The sequence below is a fragment of the Diabrotica virgifera genome, chromosome 7, assembly GCF_917563875.1.
Source record: "Diabrotica virgifera virgifera chromosome 7, PGI_DIABVI_V3a".
Lineage (NCBI taxonomy): Eukaryota > Metazoa > Arthropoda > Insecta > Coleoptera > Chrysomelidae > Diabrotica > Diabrotica virgifera.
Window position 1 is genome coordinate 94,260,705 of NC_065449.1, and position 22,542 is coordinate 94,283,246.

Here is a 22,542-nt window from a genome sequence, read left to right on the forward strand (position 1 = left end):
GTGTTTAGTAGCGTCTGCAGGTCTTTCTCACTTTCAGCGATGATGACTGTTTCGTCGGCATAACGAATGTTGTTTATATTTTCACCATTTATTATCTTGATGCCTTGTGTGTTGTTTTTAAGTGCTTGTGTAAATAACTCTGCCGTCCTCAATTAAAACGCGGTATATGCAAAAAAATTGAAAATCGAGTTTTTGCTATATTATGTGGTTTCCTTGCCTTATTTATGCTTCTGCAATGTCTGAAAGCCGTATCATTTTATTTACTACCAAAATAAACAAATTGGATTATGCCGTAGGTGCTAAATTTCAACAGTTGCTTAATTAAAATGCGGTATCTACAGAGTACTCAACTAAAAAGCGGTATGTGCTAGCGAGTATCATGTACATTTCCCGGGTTTATATGAGCACAACACATTTACCGCGTTTTTATCGAGACTCGTGTTGCGACCTCGTATTTTGAACATTTATGACATGTAGGTATTTTGCGTATCTAATAAACAATTATAAGCTATTTATTTTTCTTTTTTGGTAATTATTCTTGCTTGTAAAAAATCCTATTTGTAAATAAAATGCAGATACGGCACTATTTCTGATCCAGTAATATGTCCGCTGTTCAATTAAAACGCGGTATATGACTTTTTATTTACAGCTTTGATAAAACATGATTTTTTTTAAGAATATATTTTTAAACAATGTTCAAATATCATTAGAACATATTTTACGTTAAAAAGGTGTCAAAACATATAGAGTCCTGAGAAAAAACTTTGAGAGCCGATTTCTCGGTTTTTAAGTTGGCTGCACATACCGCGTTTTATTTGAGGACGGCAGAACTCTTCTCCTATATATTAAATAGTAATGGTGAAAGTACACAGCCCTGTCTCACTCCTCTACTTATCTGTTGCGCATCCGTGCTATTTCAATCTAAACAACAGCCTGTTGGTTCCAATAGATTTTTCTCACTCATATTAAGATATGGAACTTACCGTTCGGTGTCACTCATTAATACTTACCAGAAGGCGTTGAGATGCTATAAAATCGAAATATAGAACGATTAAAAATCATATAAACTATTTTAGGCTGAAAATTAAATACAACTTTTCATTGCTAACCTTAAAAATATTAACAAGTAGTTGGACTTCGTAAGTTCTAGGTTTTCACACAAAGAGACCGAAGTCTATATTGGAACTCTTCGTGTAACTTTGCGTCGATTGATATACGATTTCACTAATTTTGAGTCATTTGTACTAAACTTTTGGTAATAATAATAATATCGTATGGCATTTTTTCCGGGGAGATCCTTTCGGACAGTTTCGGCGCCATTTACATATTTAACCCTGTTTTAAGTAACTAGTGCCGATGTACTAGCCCAGGGGGGCCGACGGCTTTACGTGCTCTCCGAGGCACGGTGAGACGGCTCGTGTCATTATTGGAAATGAATATGGTTTGTCTTTGGCAAGGCTCGAACCCACGTGCACTGGCGTATGAGGCCAGCGATTATGCCGTTACTCCACGGCCGCTTACACTAAACTAAACTTTTGGTAATAACCGTTTAAACGAAAATGACTTCAAAACCAGAACTAAAAAGTTCGACTTTTCAGTACGCAAATGTACTATTTCTGCGACTATAATATGGCACTTCCGGTTAGAACTTTTTACCGGAAATGGTATAAAACCCAAAAGTATACGTTTGTTCTTGTCTTGCTAAGGAACTTTGAAAAGTATATCATCGCCTATACTATTTCGGTGACTTCAAAACGGTACTTCCGGTTGCAACTCTAAAACCGGAAGTCCGAGGTCAAATTTCTCATCTTTAGTACCATCCTTGGATTATAAGCTTTCATTCGACACCTCATTCTTTGTCGTTCTATCTATTAATAACAATAACGAAGGGGTTATATTCGCGGAGAGACGGACAGACAATCATGAAACAGTATTTGTTCTCGTCTTGCTAAGGCGCGCCGAATAATATATCGCTTGTACTATTCCGGCGACTTTAAAACAGTACTTCCGATTGCATTTCTAAAGCCGGAAGTCCTCGGTCAAATTCCTCACCTTTAGTACCATCCTTGCGTACCTTCATCTGCTTGGGCTGGCGGATGGCTCACGGTGCAGTTTATGTAATGAGAAGGAGGAAACCTCCTCCTGGGAATGCCCGGTATTACCCTCTCAGAGGTGGTAGATCCTGGGATCGGCATCTATGCAGCCGAGTCAGGTGAGGGAGTTGCTTTTTAAGAGACTTGTGGTTTGCTGTTAGGCCATAAGGTTTCTGGGGTATTAGACGTTCGGGGTGGCATCGGCAGGTGGAGCTCAGATTTGCAGACCCTGCTGATTTTGACAGACATGGGAGCCCGGTGCAGCCTGGGCCCCGGCCCCAGAAACGTTGAAAACCAGGTTCTTATGGACCTGTTCCGTAAGATGGGAGTGATACAATTGACCGGCCGTAGGAGGTCTAAGTGTCTGAAGGGCTCACAAGTGGGCCCTGCCCAGATGTACCATAACGTCCATAACCATAACCATCCTTGCGTTATAAGTTTTCATTCGACACATCATTTGTCATTCTACCTGGTATAATTGTGTTTGTGTTCTATCTAACCTGGAGGAGTTTTGGGTGAACACAATATGTCATAAATTAAATCTTTTACTATGCATCTTTTAAATAAATTAGGCTAAGCCAACCCTGTAAGACTCATCAAAAAATGTATAAATATCTTATACATGATTATTATGAGCACGTAATTTCAATTTTATTTACGTTAGTAGTATATAATAATATTTTTATTAAATTAAAACGTATTTTTTTTTCTTACTGAAATAGTCATTTTTTAACATTATAAAACCTTTGTAAGCCATCCATTGGGACTGTCGCGAACTACCACAAGTAGGTGTCGTCAAAAATGTCACAGCCATTATTAATGTATAGTGACACCGCTATCCCATAGATGGCGCCGACAGCAACAAAATCTGAATAATTTATAAAATTAAAATATTTTCCCGTTTTCTTTTCAGTAATAAATAAATATACATAATTATTATTTAATTTATGTAATAACTATTTGTCTAAGTTTATAGTACCTATTTTTGAAGATTTAGTCCGAGTTTATGCTATACTTATTTTTAGTTTAGAGCCTTTATTTAGCAGTTGATAATTTTATTACCGTTATAATTTAATTAATTTAATTTCTGAGTCCACTTTTGCCGTTACCATACACACACAAAATATATAAAATGCTATCAGTTGGTAAATTACGTACCCCTTCTAAATTAAATTTGAATGACTATGTACTACAACAACATAAAATATTTTGATAATTTATAAATATGTAAATATTTTATTTTTGTGTTTAATGGGCGCACGCCAAAATAAAATTTCTCTTTGAAGATAATTAGAGAGACTCTTCTCTTTCTTCCTAAAGTAGAGAGACAAATTAAAATAATTAATACTTCTTGAATGTGACATAAATATATCAAAATAATTAGAACCATTATCCAAAGCAGAACATTTTAGTCAACCACCTGTTTATTATATTTTATATTTGCAAATTAATGATCAAATTTGTGTATATTGTGTCTTTTTTTAATTCTCAAGTAAAATTACATATGCACTATGTAACTACTTATTTGTATAAAGCAACAAAATAGGTGGAATGGTTAAAATATAAATCTATTCTAAGTCCTGAATACATTATATGACTAAATAATGATTTCACATTCTCATAATTGCCTACATCTTACAACTTATTAAAAAGCTCAACGTGTGCTTTTTTCAATATAGTCCTCCCCACCACATATATATGAGATAAAATTGTATTGATGAAGTGCATTCATATACAAAAAGTACTTGATCCCCTCTTCAATAAATCACATCGATCGAAGAAATTCTAACTTCTGCGTTCTGTACCCTTACTGCTCATTCTGCTGTCTATCATACCGGTTGTAGGCATCATACCCTATATTAATATCATAATTCAAAAAACTATCATAACATTCAGTTGTTTGTTCTATTTCTAAACCCTATTGAGTGTGTAGATATAGTTTTTTCAACATGGGGTAGGTTACATATATACTTTACCGTTCGAAGCTTTGTGTGCTTCATTTAATAATAAATCTAATGCTTGCTGTAGATGCTAAATCTCTTTTACTTAATAGATGTGCATGATCTGTATTAAAAAGATAATTGTTTGTTTTATTGTAATACTGTGTACCTATGTGCTTTTTTTTAATAGCCGTATTAATATTTTCCGATATGATGCACAAGGCCAGTATTGTATATGAAATTTGATATGGAGCATTTTTACCTGAGCCCAAGTGGGCTTTGTTGTGTTTTCTAGATATGATTTCATAATTCCAATTATATTTCATTAATATTTTCAAGATGGGGTTCATATAGACCGGTCTTTCATTGTTACGTAGCTTGCCTCGAATCGATCATATATACCACACCCCAGTTCCCACTGTTAGACTTCCATATGCTTTTGTTCTAATCATAAGTTTCTTTTGTATTAAAGGGAGAAAAAGTAATTTCCAGTTAAACTTCATTTTTAATATAGCAATTTTAATTTTTTTCCCAAAATTCATTAAAATTGAATTATTAAGTATTTAATAATTACTTATAATATGTAAGTACTATTCTCATATACAAATACAAAATTATACTTATAAGTAATGTGTAATTTTTAGAAAAAAATAAAGCATATATTGATATATGTATATCAATTTTTGAGTTAGACTTGCTTACTGATTTTTTAAAAATCCATTAAAAGAGGAGCAGATGATAGATGCTATTAAACTCTTCTGAATGTGAATGACCTATCCGTTAAAATATAATTTGCTGCATTCATTGTAGATTATAGTTCATTTGCCCTTTTTGGTCATATTTTCCACTTGATTGAATTTTGTAGACTAATCGTTATTGAAACCTGATATGAAGCTTTTTACCTGAGTTATATTCTGGTATTGTGAGTATTTTCTATATATAAATCCATAATGCAATTAAGCATTTTGTATTGGTTTTATATTTATGCCAGTTTAAATTACTTGACTCTATTGATTTTTGGCATCCCAAGCCAAAACATCCACCATTTTGTCGAGCCACTTTTGTTCGACAAAGAAGCAAGTTTTAGCAGAAAAAAAAAGATCTTATTATCTCAATGCATTTATTATTGATATTAAAATATATAAACACGGTAGAGAAAAATTAGACCCTTAACGAATTCTTTAATATCAATACATTTTTATTATAAATAATATAATTACAAGATTGTGTACCCATATTGGTATAAATATACACTCAAATAAATCTATTTATTAAACAGTTCTAAGAATGACAAGAATTGGCTATAGTATGTCCCAATATTTTATTTTTTGCAAAATGCAAACATATTAATAACATATACACTGCTACTTTAATTTTAAATTAATATATTTTAATGTATATTTACAAATATACAACCTGCTCCATGTACATACACACAATAATCCAATTTTATATAAATAAATTCCTGAAGGGAAAATCAAAATTTGCAAAAAAGATGTTTGTAGGAAACATACTCTCCTGCTATGTAATTTTGTTCTAACTACATATTGCATATTGATTTAGTAGATCTCAAAAGAGCTGGTTGAAATGGTTTTATCTGGTATGCTATTTATGACACTTGAACTTATACCATAAGGTCAACATTGATGTCTTTGTTAGAAACATGTAATGTATAGTGTTTTTGATTGGAAAATCTGTAATCTTTGTGTTTGGATGTTTTGCATAATCCCATAGCTTCTATGTGATGTAAATGTTTTGAAGTAATGTTTTAATGTAAAAGATCAACATTAATAATATCTTTGTTAGAAATATGTAATGTAGAGTGTTTTTGATTGGAAAATCTGTAATCTTTGTATTTGGATGTTTTGCAAAATCCCATAGCTTCTATGTGACATTTCATCAATGTCTAGCCGTGGATACATTCTGATCTCTTTATTATAAGAATTCCATTAAATGTAGTATGTTTTGAAATATTTTATGGACAGATCATATATGAATAGAGAAATTAATATTTTCATTAGCTCTTCCTAGTATTGTTCATTCAAAATATTATAAAGCAAATCCCACAAATAAACAATTTTCAAACCATAACAATGTTTGAAGAAGCTTGAAGAATATGCAGTTCCTACCAATCCTACCATGTTACCATTGTAGGTTGTAGGTGTGTTTCTCTAGCATATATTAAAAAAACTGTTCAGATGGACTCATCAAGTACAAATTATATCAAATTTACAATGCAGACTCTTTATATTTGGCCAAAGATTTATAGTTAGTTATCAAATGGTAAATGCTAGTATGTAATAATATTAAAATAAATTTTATTTAGGTTTAATTACATACAATATTATTACAATAATTTAACTTATCCTCTTTTTGCAGGGCTAACAATGAGGCTACTATTTTCTAATAGTTTCAAAACTTGGACCACCGTAGCCTATATGAACCGGGGCCTTATCACTGGCCTCTTGTCAACATGAGTGAACGAAGTGAAAGAAGTAAGTTCCTTGGTAAACAGAAACAACGTTTCCATGAAGCCAGTTTTGACCATAAGTCGCCCAGGCCGCCAGTGCCTGGAGAAGAAAGAAGCCATTTTATGTCTGACTGGGACCCCTCGCCCTCACAGATTGACTGGATTAAACACAAGTCTTCCTCACCACCGCCTAGGAAATTCTATAATACAAATGGTAAGAAATTATTTATTAATAATTCTTCTTTCTTGTTATAAGAAATTCTACTTGATCATTGGAAGATTGATACCTCTTTGGAAGGTTATCACTCCATCTTTTGCGTGGTCGTCTGATTCTTCTACTATGGAAGTCAATGAGAGTAAGAACAGGATATTACCTCCGAATTCTATCCTACTGCATGGATTTTAATAAAATTTTGGGAATAGCCTCTACTTATCTCCTAATTCAAAGTCTACCCTATGCCGATGTGCGCTTTTTTCTTGGGGGCGGTTCCCACCCCTTATCGGGGGTGGAAAATTTTTGGTTAAAATAACCACAGAAGTGGCTATAGAACCTACTTCTAAGCAAAAACTGTTTTGTAATTGTTTTTTGCAAACACAATACTTTTTGAGTTATTCGTTGTTGAAAATTGGCCATTTTTGGACGGTTTTTTGCGAATACCTTAAAAACGATGCATCTAACTAAAAAACCTGTATAAAACATTTTTATAGCTTATAAAAAAAAATAAAGAGATTCGTTCCTTTATGAGTCTTCTAGTTATAATACAAAAATAGATATGGTAGGTCAAAAGAGTTTATTTTTTTGGTGCATGCTCAAATCGGTGTATTCAACTTGAAATAATAGAGAAGCGGTCGATCTTAGGTGTGTAATGTTACCAATACCTTTTGTAGTGCTTGAAAAGGCCTTTAAAATGCGCAATATTAAATGTCGATTACATTTAAACTAAGCGAGATATGCTGCAAAAAACATTGATGATTAATGTAAAGAAAAAATGATAAGTGTGTTTAACCTATCATCCACCAGAATTTAAATGCATCGTTTTCCTTCTGCAATACCTTATTGCAGAATCCTTATTATAGTGTTATTTCTATGTTCAAAAAGTTGGAAGGGTTTAAAATAAATGGTTTTAAAAAAAATTAAAATAAAATTATGGAGCGCATTTTTAAAATTTCTTAAAAATCTTCCCTTTTGTCCATATAACTCGAAAATGATAATGAGATACGAAAAAAGATATACAAAATGTAGGGTTGTTTCAGATAACACTATTGTTTTGTCTTTCATTACAGTATCTCTTTATCATTTTCGAGTTACATGGAGAAAAAGGAAGATTTTTAAGAAAAGCCATGGTTTCAAAAACCATTCGTTTTAAACCCATCCAACTTTTTGAACATAGAAATAAAACAATAGTAAAAGGTATTGCAGAAAGAAAACGATGCATTTAAATTCTGGTGGATGAGAGGTTAAATATATTTTTCAATTTTTCTCAAAATAAATGTCATCAATTTTTTTTTGCAGCATACCTCGCTTAGTTTGAATGTAATCGACATTTAATATTGCTCATTTTAAAGGACTTTTCAGGCACTACAAAAGGTATTAGTAGCATAATACACCTAAAATCGACCGTTTCTCTGTTATTTCAAGTTGAATACACCGATTTGAGCATGCACCAAAAAAATAAACTATTTTCACCTACCACATCTCTTTTTGTATTATAACTAGAAGATTTATGAAGGAACGAATCTCTTTTTTTTATAGGCTACAAAAATGTCTTATATAGTTTTTTTACTTAGATGCATAGTTTATCGTTTTATGCATAGTATTCGCAAAAAACCGTCCGAAAAGGTGTCATTTTTCAACGAAAATGGCCAATTTTCAATCACGAATAACTCAAAAAGTATGGAGTTTTTGAAAAAAAATTATAGAACAGTTTTTGCTTAGAATTAGGTTCTCTAGGCACTTCCGTGATTTTTTGACCAAAAAATTTTCCACCCCCTTAAAGGGGTGGGAACCGCCCCAAGATAAAAAGCGCCATAGTATATAGTGTAGACTTTGTTTCTTGAGCTATTCCCTACTTACTGTGAAAATATCAAGTAAATCGATTTAGTAGGATGGAATTCAGAGCCAAATACCCTCATTGACTGTCCTATACTGCCAATTGGTGATTTATCTGTTGCCATTTTGACCACATGGCTATTCTCCATTCTGCTTATGTGGTTATACTACATTCTTTCTTTTCTATTTCGTACCCATTCGTTTGTACATTGTAGATTGTATGTTCTAATGTCTTCACTCTTCTTTCGATCGCTCAGCGTATTTCCTATAATTCATATGGATCTTGTGAGTGAGTTCTATGGGCAAGCAGCTGAATTTTGCGTTACTAGTTTTAGTCCAGGAACCAAAGCTTTTCACCTTGCAATTTTTATAGAACGGATTGATTTGCTTGAAAATTTAAGAATAAGTAATGGATAGTCCAAGGATCAAAATCTATATGATGCCGAAAGGCGCTTTTACCATGGGGGTGGTTGCCACCCCATCTCGGGGGGTGGAAATTTTTTATTATGTTTTGACCGCAAAAGTTGATAAAAACATTCATTCTAAGCAAAAAACGTTCTATACATTTTTTTGATCAAATTAATAGTTTTCGATTTATTCGCTATCGAAAGTGTTAGTTTTATATATAAAAAATCAACGTTTTTCGATGGTATACTCATTTACGATTCACTAAATTTTTGCCGTAGAACAAATTTTATCAAACCAAGTTCTTGGGAATTAAATTACCTACAATTTCATATTTAAACATTTTTTCGTATCTCTGATGCTAATCTTTCTATTCTGAAGAAAATGGCATTTTTTACCAAATTTCAAACATTAGTTATTCACTTTAAACTTCAGTTTTTTAAAAACTAATCATTCTAAGCCAGTCAAACTTCCAGAATCTATTAATAATACATAAATAAAGAAGAATAAATAAGGCCAATGACTAAAAACACCGCTAACTTACATTATTATGCTTCCAATTGGATTTCTCTTTTTTTTTTTTTCAAAAAAATATATTGATTTTTTAACCGTAACTTTTTTATTTTTTATCATAGAAATTTCGTTAAAGAATTTTGTAGGTTTTTACAAGATCGATAATGCTATTAATATTAAATTCTTTTAAAATTCTCAGTCACAAAAAGAGGTGGCATTGAAAGGGTTGGTAAAGGTGGTTTTTGCAGGATATTACAAGATTTAATTGTCAATAGCTCACTCAATTTTTGCCGTAATAAAAATGTTGGCAAACCAAGTTCTTAGGAATTAAATAAGCTACAATTTCATATTTAAATATTTTTTCGTATCTCTGATGCTAATCTTTCTATTCTGAAGAAAATGGCATTTTTTACCAAACTGCAAAAACTCGTTATTCGCTTTTACCTCCATTTTTTAAAAACTAATCATTCTAAGCCAATCAAACTTCTAGAACCTATTAACAATACATAAATCAAGAAAACCAAATCAGGTCAGTGACAAATTTTAATTAGGGTGGTGATTAGGGGGTTGTTTACGATCACTTTTTTGCTGAAAAAAATAGGGACTGACATTCTTTTCATTATAAGTCACTTCATTTTTTTAACTAGAGATTTTTCTTTATTTCTGGAGATACATATTTTTAAATACTTTAAATTAGTTTCAACAAGTTATCCTCGAAAAATGCATAGTTTTCCCGTCCTTTGACTTTGAAACTACAATATTTAGCATTTGACGAAGAAGAACCAACATATAATAAAGTATAGCTCGATTACTATTGGTCTTAAAGAAAATAAAAAAAAAGAATGTGTGTGTACTTTGTACGCACGTAAGAAGTTATACTTCTATTATATGATTTAAACGAAATTAATATACTTTTTATTTATATTTTATTTAAATATTAAACTAATTTATACTAAAATAATAAAATAATAAAACACACAAACACATTAAAAATGCTACAAATGATTTCTGAACATTAATAGTCGGAATTTTTTTTAACTAAATACGTATTTTCTGAAAATAAAATTATATAATAAATATACTTACAATCATAAAATGTGTAAAAAAAATAAAAAAATAAAAGTTTTTATTGGGATTCGAAATCAGCGCGGTTGGTATATTGGGGTTCATTCGCCTTAAACGCTTCGCCACGGAGGCAATGTGTCATTATATGCGAAGATCGACTAACTAAACGGATTAAGCTTTTGACATTTTTGAATTAAATTAAATTATTTTGATTTTGAATTGAAATGATTTAGAATTGAAAAAATACAACAAAACATAGAGTAAGAAAACAATATATTAGGTGAACATTGATAGAAATTTTGATGGTAATCAAATTATGTAAATAAAAGTATTACATACTATGTATTTTGGTAGGTTCAAATAGGTAGGTACCTATGATACATTTACAATTATTACGTACCTGTTGCTTTTAAAAACTATTTAAATGTCACTATAATTATAAACTTTTTTGTTTCTGTCCTCACAACAATAAAACTAATATATTATACATTTGTTTACCTTCATATTGATCAATTATTTATTATTGACAGATCATTTCAACACCCAATCAGAGCCCGTATAACGACTAATACCATACTGTCGGTGTGCGCATGCGCGCAGATCAATATAAATTCACCCTCAATCTCAATCGCGCCTAAAGAAGTATAACTTCAAAAACGGTTTTGTTTATTTTTTTCAGAAGGTACATTTTTGTAAAGTAAAGTTGTTTTGATAAAACGAACGTTTTGAGTTATTAGCAGAAAACTGATTAAAAACATTGATTTTTTCGATATAAAACTAACACTTTCGATAGCGAATAAATCGAAAGCTATTAATTTTATCAAAAAAATGAATACAACTTTTTTTGCTTATAATGAATGTTTTTACCAACTGTTGCGGTCAAAATATAATAAAAATTTCCAGCCCCGAGATGGGGTGGCAACCACCCCCATGGTAAAAGCTCCTTTTGGTCTTGGACTATCCACTACTTATTCTCAAATTTTCAAGCAAATCGATCCATTCTGTAAAAATTGCGAGGTTTTGTCCTATTTTAAGCTCTTTCTGTGAGTAAAAAGAGACCTAGTATAAAAAGTAATTCGTGAATAATTTCATGCATGGGAAAAGATAGAGTGGAAGAACTATATTTTGTTAGCTTCTCAAAGTTTTTAATGACAGTGGCACATGGAGGAGTAATCTTTGTAACAAATGTAGAGGTAATTGATGGATTCGATCATTACTTGATGGAAATTCATTTTATGTGACAATAAAACACTGAAAACTTTTATTTTTACTACTTCCACAAAATGTATTTTAAGTTAATGTCACTACAGCTGTTTGGGCAGGATAAACGAATGCTTTCAGTGTTTTATTGTTCAATGTAAGGTGAATATCACGTTTACTAACAACATATATTTTTTGTAGAGTCACCCCCAGCCCCATGCGGATATGAACCCGAAGGCAGTTGCCGCTCCAATTCTCGTTCCTCTTCCAAAAACGGCACTTCCTCCGACAACTCTCCACCACCCGCATGTCTCAAATGGGCCAATTCCTTGCACGCGTTGCTGCAGGATCCCGACGGAGTTAAACTCTTCCATCTGTACCTCGAATCGGAAGGCCAGCACCATGCCGACGCCTTGGACTTCTGGTTCGCATGTGAAGGGCTTCGGAAACAGACTGCTAGAGAAAAAATACATCAGTTGGTTAAAGTTATTTATAAGTAAGTTTTTTTACTCTGTAGCATTTTTTCACCATTAACAATAAACATAAGTATTATTAAACATAGATACAGGTTGTTGTGAAAGTAAAACGTTTGTATAAAACTCATTTTCAAAACGATATGTTAATTTCTTTAAAATGAAGTATATAATTACTGTTTTGAGTATTTTATCATTGATGTGATGGACTGGTTGAACTATACTATTGAACGTGTGGACGCCTTTACATATCTGGGTACAGAAATCAATCGGAAGAATTCCGTAAGTAGCAAAATTAATGCACGTATTTCTAGTGGAAACATCGAAATTATTAGGCAAAAGAACCAAAATGATTATCTACAGAACATTGATTAGACCCGTAGTAACCTATGGTTGTCACGTCACACCTGGGTAAGGATGAAGTAAGATGAAGCCCAACTCAGGACATTCGAGAGGAAGATACTGAGAAAAGTATATGGCCCGGTGCAAGAGGAAGACGGCACACGGATAATCAGGAGAAACGACGAGATTGATGAATTGAATGAATGGTATGATATCGTAAGATTTGTGAAAAGTCAAAGACTGTCATGGCTGGGACAAGAAGATACAAAAACAACAAATAAATTTACAATGGAAATTAAAAATATTACAATGGAAGCCTGTAGGAAGGCGAAAAAAGGAAGGCCTAAAACGAGATGGTTGGATGACGTGGAAGACGACCTGAAAACCATGAGACAATGGAGGAGAAGGGCACAAGAGTGATCTGAATCGAAGGACATAGTCAGACAGGTAAAGACTCATCCAGAGTTATGATGAAGAATACTAGACTGGTTAAATAGTGATAGGAAATCTAAATAGGAAACACCACAATGAAGACAATCCTTAAGGAACATAGAAAATTATTGAGAGAAACGAATTCTTTTGTGAAAGATTCTGAATATCTCTTCGTTGCGTACCCAAATAACCTGGAGATTGAAATTAATGGCCTCATGGAAAAGCTATTCAGAAGACTTTTTTTGATTTAATCCACAAAAACTACAGTATTTTGACTATTTGTATATTTTATCCAAATAATTATATTAAGCTAATGGTTACAAAAAAATATCTTGTTTAGTTGAAGTAAACCAAGTCAACTCTCTAAAGATTAGATGAATGGTGCATGAAAGTAAACATATATTTATAAAGAATTCTTTGAGACATTTTTCCCGAATACCGTTGGAATTTAGAAGATATCATTCAACTGTACAGTAATGAGATCTATGTGTAAATGTTGTCATTTCACAAAGAGAAAAATGTTAATGAAAAAATGAAAATATGAGCATATTTGGCATTTGGAAAATTGGAGCGTGGAACATTAGAGCAGAAATGGTAAGGAAATGAACTAGTAGATGAGTTTGAGGCAGCAGAATTAAGTACTCGTATAATAGATGTTAGATACCAAGAAAGAGGGAAGGAATAGTAAAAATGGAAATATAGAAAATAATCATACCTTTATATATAGTATTATAGTGCCGTATTAGAAGAGAAAAGAGCAGCTGCAGGTGTAGGTCATATACTAGGTATATAAAAGACTAGAAAATCAGATATACTTCTGGAAAGCATGGTCAGAAAGAACATTACGAATAGAAATGAATGATAACGAGTGTAGTTGTAATAAAGCTATTACAGTAGTATATGGAAATATGGACCAAATGAACGCAACGCAAAGATGAAATTTGGGGAGAATTAATGCTTGCAACAGAAGCCGCAAGAGGAGAAGTATACATTGCAGGGGATTTCAACAATAGGGTCGGAATAAAAGAAGAAGTTTACATTAGAAATATAGGACCAGTGTACACTAGAAATATTTGGAGAAATAACCAGAAATAACAATGGAAGAAGATTGCTAGAATTTTGCATTTATAATATGACAATAACTATACTAAATTTACAATCAAGGTGCAGTAGAAATAAACAAACCAAGACACGTTAAATGCTACTAGGAGCACACCCGAATCTTAATTTACAATGTATATACATTGTAAATCCTAAATCATGATTTCCAAAGTTTATACATTGCAAATTATGATTCGGGAGTACTTCTAATAGCATTTAACGTGTCTTGGTTTGTTTATTTCTACTGCATCTTGATTGTAAATTTAGTATAATATATTATTTAAACACAAAGAAATCCACATGTGTACTAGCCTTTTGACTGCCACCCACAATAAGAGGTTATTTTCTATACGCCAGCGAAATTTTAGACCCATAAGATGAATCATATGAAGAACGCCAGAGTTGCGTTGATGGCACATAAACAAAGTTTGTCAAAACGCGACAGGCGCGTTGCTAGCAGTCAATAGGCTAGAGAAGTTGAAATGAGAAAATCCTTAATTGACTATATACTAGCTGAAAGCAATTAAAAATGGAGGATTAATGATAGAATCAATACAAATAGTTAAAATATGGAAACAGCGCTTTGTAAAAGAATTACTAACGGATATAAACCAAGACGACAATAATGAAAAACAAAATACTACATATATTGAAAGATAACACAGAAAACTCATTAAACGAGGAAGAACTAGAAGAAGCAATAAAAACGTTGAAGTATCGAAAAGCACTTGGAGTGGATAGAATAACAGCAGAAATGATAAAAACCATGCGAAAAAATGGAGAACAAATATTATTAAAAATAATGAATAAAATATGGAAAAATTAAGACATCCCGGAAGATTGGAAAGTGTCAGTTATAGTACTCATGTACAAAAAAGGAGATAGGGGAGAATGCAATAACTACCAAGGTATGAAACTCTTAGAAAAAATAATAAATAAACGATTAAGATTAACGACAGAACACACATTAGACCAAGCACAAAGTGCATTTAGAAGTGGTAAGAGTATTCAGAATCATATATTTATGTACTTTAAAACATATACCTAACACAAAAAGCGCCGCAAGAGAAAAAGAAAATATTTATACTTATCATTTCTTGACCTAGAACAATCCTTCGATAAAGTAGCACAGCAGACTGTGGAAAATACTAAGAGAAAAAGGAATGGACAATAAGTTACTACGAATGATACAAAAAATATACACTGACAACAACAATGCCGTAACTAATAATAATTTAACGTCAGATCTTATTCTTTTGGCATCATAACCCCGGATGGGTATTTGCCTGTCTGACTATGTCCTTCCATTCGGATCTCTCTTCTCTCTTGTATCCTTCTTCTATTCTTCTCCATTGCCTTATGTGCACGATTCAACATTAATTACGTTTACAATAAATAGAGATTTAATAGAAAGAGCACTTCGTCCAACACTATTTATACTATTTATGGACGAAATTAATAAGAAATGTATGACAAGGAGTAAACAGCTGAATGTACGGTATATAAATCAGCAAATAGTAGAAATATCGGAAGGAGTATTTGCTGACGATTTGGTGCTAATGGCAAAAGATTAAATTATTATAAAAATTAAAAAAAAATGTATTCACACCAACGAACTGTCAATACGGATGGAATAGGCATGAAGAAAGTTAATGCCGCCAACATACAAGAGAGAGGTCCTGAGAGGGTAGAGAGAGACAGAAAAGGATCAGGTAAAATTTGACAGGACATGTAATTTGCGGGAAAATGAACATCATATTATTTTATTAAATTAACTTAATTTTTAAATACGGTCTATCAGCCCTGATACCAAGTTAAAAAAATATGAGGTCCATTTCCCCGATTTAAGTTGATATTGGCAATTGAAATTACAGGGCCTGTCAAATTTTACCTGATCCTTTTCTGTCTCTCTCACCACCTCTCTCTTGTATGTTGGCGTCAATCTCGCTTCACTATTTGAATGGGACGGGGCCATTCCATCCGTATTGACAGTTCATTGATTCACAGTGAAGCGTTTTACCTGTCTGCTCTAACGGGATCAAGGAAAGACTATCTACTAAGATACTGGGGGGTCGAAATGGGGCTAGTAGAAGGAACAGACACATAAAGCTTCATGCATACGGCAGCTCATTTTTTGTGCGTTGTCAGGTCGTAGGTTCATTGGGAGGGGTAGGAGGGTTTAAAGAAGACTAAGTTGAAGCTTTTTTCCAACCACTACCTGTATTTTTAAGAGGGTTTAATGAAGTAATGAAATAACCAAATAAGCAAAGGATACTTACACAGACTTGAGGACCTTCCTACTATTTAAAGAAATTTGGACGCCGTTTGAAAAATCCTCAAATTCACATATCGAGTACTTACTGGACATATTCCATACTTATGGGAACCAATTTAGGGACATTCATCTTAGATTCCTCATTGGGTCAAACTGGGCTACTTATTTACCATTATTGGCTTCTATGCCATATCATTTTCTTCTATTCTAAAACTTAATTCGCTTGTATTAGATATCTGGTTAATAATTTTCCAAAACATAGGTTACAGAAATAAAAATGTGTACATTTTATAATGTTTATTTAAACCTTTATACCTTATTATTTTTACTTTGAGAATAAACATATTCTCAAACAAGAAATGAATAATAAAAACAAATATATGATTTTACAATTCTTAACCTTATTTTTAGCAGTGTACCAAAACAAAAATTTGACTTATGGCTTTCAAAAGTCACTGCCATTTTATCCACTTTACAATAAAATCCATGTTGAAAACAAACTATTTAAATATGTAAAACCTTTACCAAATTAATATCCACTTGTGAATTATTTAAAATAAACATTATTCATACCTTCATTTTTAAAACAAAAATCCATGTCACACGTCAAACACTTATCCAAAATTTTCCGTTCGAGATTGGGGGGGAAGACATTCAAATCATTACAAAACAGGAAGCATGATAAGTTGATACCAAATAACATCATCGGGGTACTTCAATACGGGAATTCTTACAGGAAACATGAACAAATCCATATATCATCTTAAAAAACTGGAGAAGCTTGGAACCATAGAATCGCACACTACTTTACCGGCATAGGCATAACTACGACACAATAATACTGTTTCACAAGAATATATCCACGTAAAATGCTGTGAAACTATTGTAATAATATTCCTTGACAAGTTACAAATCCTTTAGTTCTTCTACCATAAGAAGAAAACCATTTTAAAGCCGGCAAAATGCGTTTCTTTGTGTGAGTTCTAACAAAAAAAGAACCTTTCAAACGTGCTTTCAGAACTGACTATTATTTTCGGCGGCGTACCTTGCCTTTCGAGAATTCTCCTCGTGCGTCGAGCCGAAGCATTTCTCGACCAAGATATTGACCAATCGTCAACTAAAACTCAAGGATCTTTCAAATTTCAGACCAATAATATCAAACGATGCTTCGCGCTCTAAACAAAGGGAAATATATTCCCGACTTTTTCTAGAATAAGGAATGTTTTCACAATAACTATCTACGTAGTTAGTAAATGCTACACAAATAAATAGGAATTTTCCTAAGTTTTACAATGCTGCGAAATATTTTGAAATATTTCGAACAGGAGCGGCTTAGGAAATTTTAAAGATATATAAACTCACAAAATAAATTAGAAAAATAAATATTTTTTCTTGGGATAAGATTAAAATTAATGAATTTTATAACAAAACATTGTAGCGGGAATTTGTAATGCTACAACACTCCAAATCGTTGTACTTCACAAAACGGTATTCAACAAAATCTAAAAATCATCGGCGGTATTTTTATATCAGATAGCGCAGCTGATCTAGATAAAGACAGGTATAGATACATAGAGAAAGTAAGAGATATGCATAGTTTTGTTTATTTTCCGTCCCGCGAAACGCTTTGAAAGTTTCTTTGAAATTACCGCTGATTAACAGCTAATTCGCACCAATATTTACTCAATGAATCAAATAGTTATGTGACAGCTTACTACGCGAAATATAAATAGTATTTTTTTATTTCATGTATTTCAATATGTCGGGTAGATACCAACACCCTATATTATACAGGGTGTCCCGGAAAATAGTGCGTTCCTTAAAGGTATAGGTAGAAGGCACCATTCTTCTTCTTCAAGTACCGTGCCCAAATTTTTAGGCGTGGGTACCTTCCATAACAATTTGCCGATATCGTTCTCGATCTTGTGCGGCATGTAACAATTGATCTGCTGATAAGCCAGTCCATTGACGAAGGTTTCGGAGCCATGAATATTTCTTTCGACCAATTCCTCTTTTTCCGTCGATCTTTCCATTGAGTATTAACTGCAGCATCCTGTATCTGCTACCTCTCATTATATGCCCCAGATATTAATGCACCAAAAAATTAAAATACATTTTGGTATGGAAATTTAAATCTGACAACTATGTGCGGTACGCAAATTTAAGCATAGACAGTCCCATGTAAATAGATAGAAGATAGATAGTAAACAGATAGTTTTAAAGAATCCTGTTTAGTGTCAATGCCGAAAATGTTTTCGAATAGTGAGTGTATTCAAATACTATGGACTATTATAGTCAATAGTATTTGGTGTATTACCTATTATGTGTTATTATTACCTATGAATGGTGTTTGTGAAAGGTTACTTGAAACATCTATTCGGTATAATAATTATTTTCAAGTAAGTACAACTTAGTTATTTCAGTTCACAAGTAAACAAATTACTGAGACATTATCCGGTGTATTTAAGTTCCACTGTAAACTATTAAAACTATGTAATTCAGTTAAAGCCCTCAGCAATACTCAGCATTCAACCCATTTAAACCTTACTAAATACATAATACTAGTTCAGTTAAAAGATGTGTTTTTATGTTAAAAGATGTGTAAATCTTTTAAAATTATGCAACAGGTACCTATTTCAATACATTTCAAAAGAAAATAATTTTAGTAAACAAATAGTAAATACATAAGTATTACCTACTATTAGGTTGGATTATTTTAAATACTGTAAATCACAATCACAAACGAGTTCTTATTATCTGTTATTATTCCGTAGTGCGTACGATGTTGCCAGTTTATTAAAATTTCCAAACATTAAAATACAGGTATATGGGAAACAGTGTTAACTTTTTTTTGGAAACGGTTAACTTTAGAAAAAAATGGTATAGGACTTTTTTGTTCCAAATTGTGTATTCTCTCCATACCTTAAAGGAACGCACTATTTTCCGGGACACCCTGTATTCATTATCCATCCATATATAGTTCCCTATAACATCGGGACGTGACGTGAACACTGTTAACCAATCTGCTCTGCGTTGAGTGGAAGCAAATTCAGACTTGCAGTCTCAGACCGGCACAGTGCGGGCGGTAATTCCTGTTTTTATAAAGGTCCGAATGTGTAAAGGTGCGTACTGACTAGAACATTTTCTTCCGAACGATCCAAACGAACCGAACGTGCCGTTCGCGCACAAACAAGTAAATGATCAGGTTATTCGAAGTGTTTGTTCTATTCGCCAAATTCCCATCTTCAGCTCATTTTATTTCAGTGTTCGTCCGACCATTGTAGCAGAGAAAATGTAGCAGAGATATGAAAAGCTACTGGAGCTTTTTCTTATTCAATTTATTACAAATAGAAAGAAATTTTAGTATCCGCAGATGATAGAAAGTATGCAACAGTTTTAATTCTCTTGGACTATTCGAAAGCCTTTGATATGATCAATCATGAAATTTTAATATCAATTTTAAAACATATAGGCTTCGATGAAACTTCATTGAATTTAGTAACATCGTATTTAACTCTTCGTACTCAAACTGTGGTAATTGACGAAAAGCGATCAAATATATGTAATATTCTGTCAGGGGTTCCTCAGGGAAGTATCTTAGGACCTTTGCTCTTTAAAATTTATACTTTTAATATTATAAAGTCCTTAAAACATTGTGACTATCATCAATACAGCGATGATACACAACTAAAATATTCCTTCGCTCCTCATGAGGCGCAGTTAGCCAATGCAAGAATTAATTCTGACCTTCAGGAAATTTTAACTAGCTCTAACAAACATCTACTTAAAATAAATCCCTCTAAATCGGTAGCCATGTTGTTCTGTTCTGAAAATCAACGTGAGCATCTGTCAACGAATATTGTACCTTGTATAGATAACAACACTATTATTTTTCAAGCATCTGCCAAAAATTTAGGACTTACTATGGATACTAAATTAAATTTTAACACTCACATTAATTTGTGTTTAAAAAAGGCTTACTCCATGTTAAAGGCTTTATACCCCCACAGGCATTTTCTTAATATTAAAACAAAGGCAATGCTTTGTGAATCTTTGATTCTTTCTCATTTTAATCACTATGATCATATATATCGACCATTTTAAAGTGTTGTTAATAAAAAAAGAGTACAAAAAGTACAAAATTCTTGTCTTAGATATATTTTTGGAATACGCAGACGTCAGAGGGTTTCTCACAAACTTCTTGATCTTGGCTGGTTAAACATGTTCAATAGGCGAACTTTGCACTCGCTAAACTTTACATACAAGATCATTAAAACAAAAACACCCAAGTATCTGTACAATAAATTAAACTTCAGTAATGAAATGCACCGAAGAAACTTGAGACCTACAACCTTACTTAGAACTCCCCAGCATAATAAGCGAATCTTTAAGAAAATATTTTCTTATATCGCTCCATCACTTATTAATAAATATAAAATTTTGAATTGTAATTTATCTCCTATTACTTTCAAAAAGAAAATTAAAGCTCTACTATTAAATTATCAGTAAAAAATGTGTAAACAGCTCTTTTCTTTCTTCCTCTCGTTTCTTTTTCTCTTTTTCATCTTTTCTTTTCTTGTACTTTTCCTTTCCTTTTTTTCTTCTTCTTCCTTCTATGTGAATTTAGAATTAGATTTTTTTTTTCTTTTTGTTTAGGTTAAGTTATTAGGGTAATTATTATTATAATGTAACAATTTTTTATTTAGATAGTTGGCGTTCAACAGCCCTGTATTTTCTGGTAAAGTACAGATGCTGATATCAAAACGCATTGTTCCTACCACATTTCAAATCTATGTTTTTTTTTTGTAAATTTATATATTTTTTTTTTGGAACAATAAACGTCTTATTATTATTATTATTATTATAAAATACATCAAAAAGACATTGGAGAAACAGGTTGTATTTAAGTTGTACCAAATAACTCCTTAAACTAGTTGTTCTCATTTTTTTTGAGCACCTTGTATAAATAATTATGTTAATGTTTATATTATTGAATAGAGAATTGAATAACCTTTCGAATGAGCTATCACACAACCCCTGTTCTCATTTAAAAAATCATCGATTGCGTCATCATGCCCAGATGGATGACGTCACTAGTTTGATATATATATGCCAAAAATTATAATTTAAAAATAAAAATCGACCTGATTCGGGATTTATCTCCAGAGTCGTCCATTCTCGATAAAATGAATTTATTCCAACTCAAACGTCCTCACTGTACCTTTAACTTCAGAGACTTATATCTTAAAACTATGATTTTTTGTAGCTAGGGGTCCATCGAGTCTTTTGTTCTACACATCAAGGACTACCAGAACCCAAAGTTTCAGACCATTTGACAGAGAGCCATTTCCCATAAGGTTTCTGCGGGGTCCTTTAACAAATAAATTATATGTTCACCTTAACCATGGTTTAAGATCACAAGGGCGTCGTCCAATAACAGAATCAATACAACGATTTTTTATCTGATAGTTGTAAACCTTTGAATTTAAAAGTTTGCAATAACCAGGCCCAACATCTATGTATGTAAGTAGTGTCAAACTTGAGCAAGTTGACCAAATTATTTACCTTGGATATCAGTTAACACATTGCGTGCCACGCTTTAATCGGGTTACTACTCTCAGGGGCCACTGATATCCATGGCTATGAAAGTTAGTCATACGTGTATATATCAAAAATGAGCGACGTGGCCCCTGGCGAAATACTTGTGTCTCTCATTTATACAGGGTGTCTGCGTAACTTGGAACCATATGGGAAACTTTTTTAATATCAATTTTACAAAAAAAGTCATTCTTTATAAAGTTCTCTGCATAGTCTAAAACCCAAGATGCAATCATCAGATATCAAATTTTGTCAACAGTATACGAGGTATGTCAAAAAATATGAATTTCGCTCAAGAGATATTTCAAAATATCAAAACATTCTATTATGAAAAGTTTTTTGTAATTAAAAACCATATTCAAATGTGCAATAACAGCCTTCTACTTGAAAAAAAAAAAATTCTGAAATTTTCCTTAATTACCGATTCCGAACATCATTTTTATTTATTAGACATGTAATAACTCTTTTATTAATTAATTTTAGGGAAAAAAGTTATTCTTCATAAAAATCTGTGCATGGTCTAAACCTCAAGATGCAACCATCAGTTATCCAAGTTTGTTAATTTTATACGAGGTGTGTCAAATA

General features: G+C 32.3%; 1 protein-coding gene across 2 annotated transcripts in view; it reads left to right on the top strand.

Moving 5' to 3' along the window:
• The window catches only part of LOC114327508 (axin-1), a 220,694-nt gene that overhangs the window by 139,331 nt on the left and 58,821 nt on the right, over positions 1-22,542 (top strand). For both annotated transcript variants that reach the window (XM_028276148.2, XM_028276149.2), the window contains exons 3-4: positions 6,413-6,717; positions 11,938-12,232. In XM_028276148.2, coding sequence (XP_028131949.1) covers positions 6,507-6,717; positions 11,938-12,232 — 506 coding nt within the window. In that variant the 5' untranslated portion in view covers positions 6,413-6,506. The remainder of the gene's footprint in view (positions 1-6,412; positions 6,718-11,937; positions 12,233-22,542) is intronic.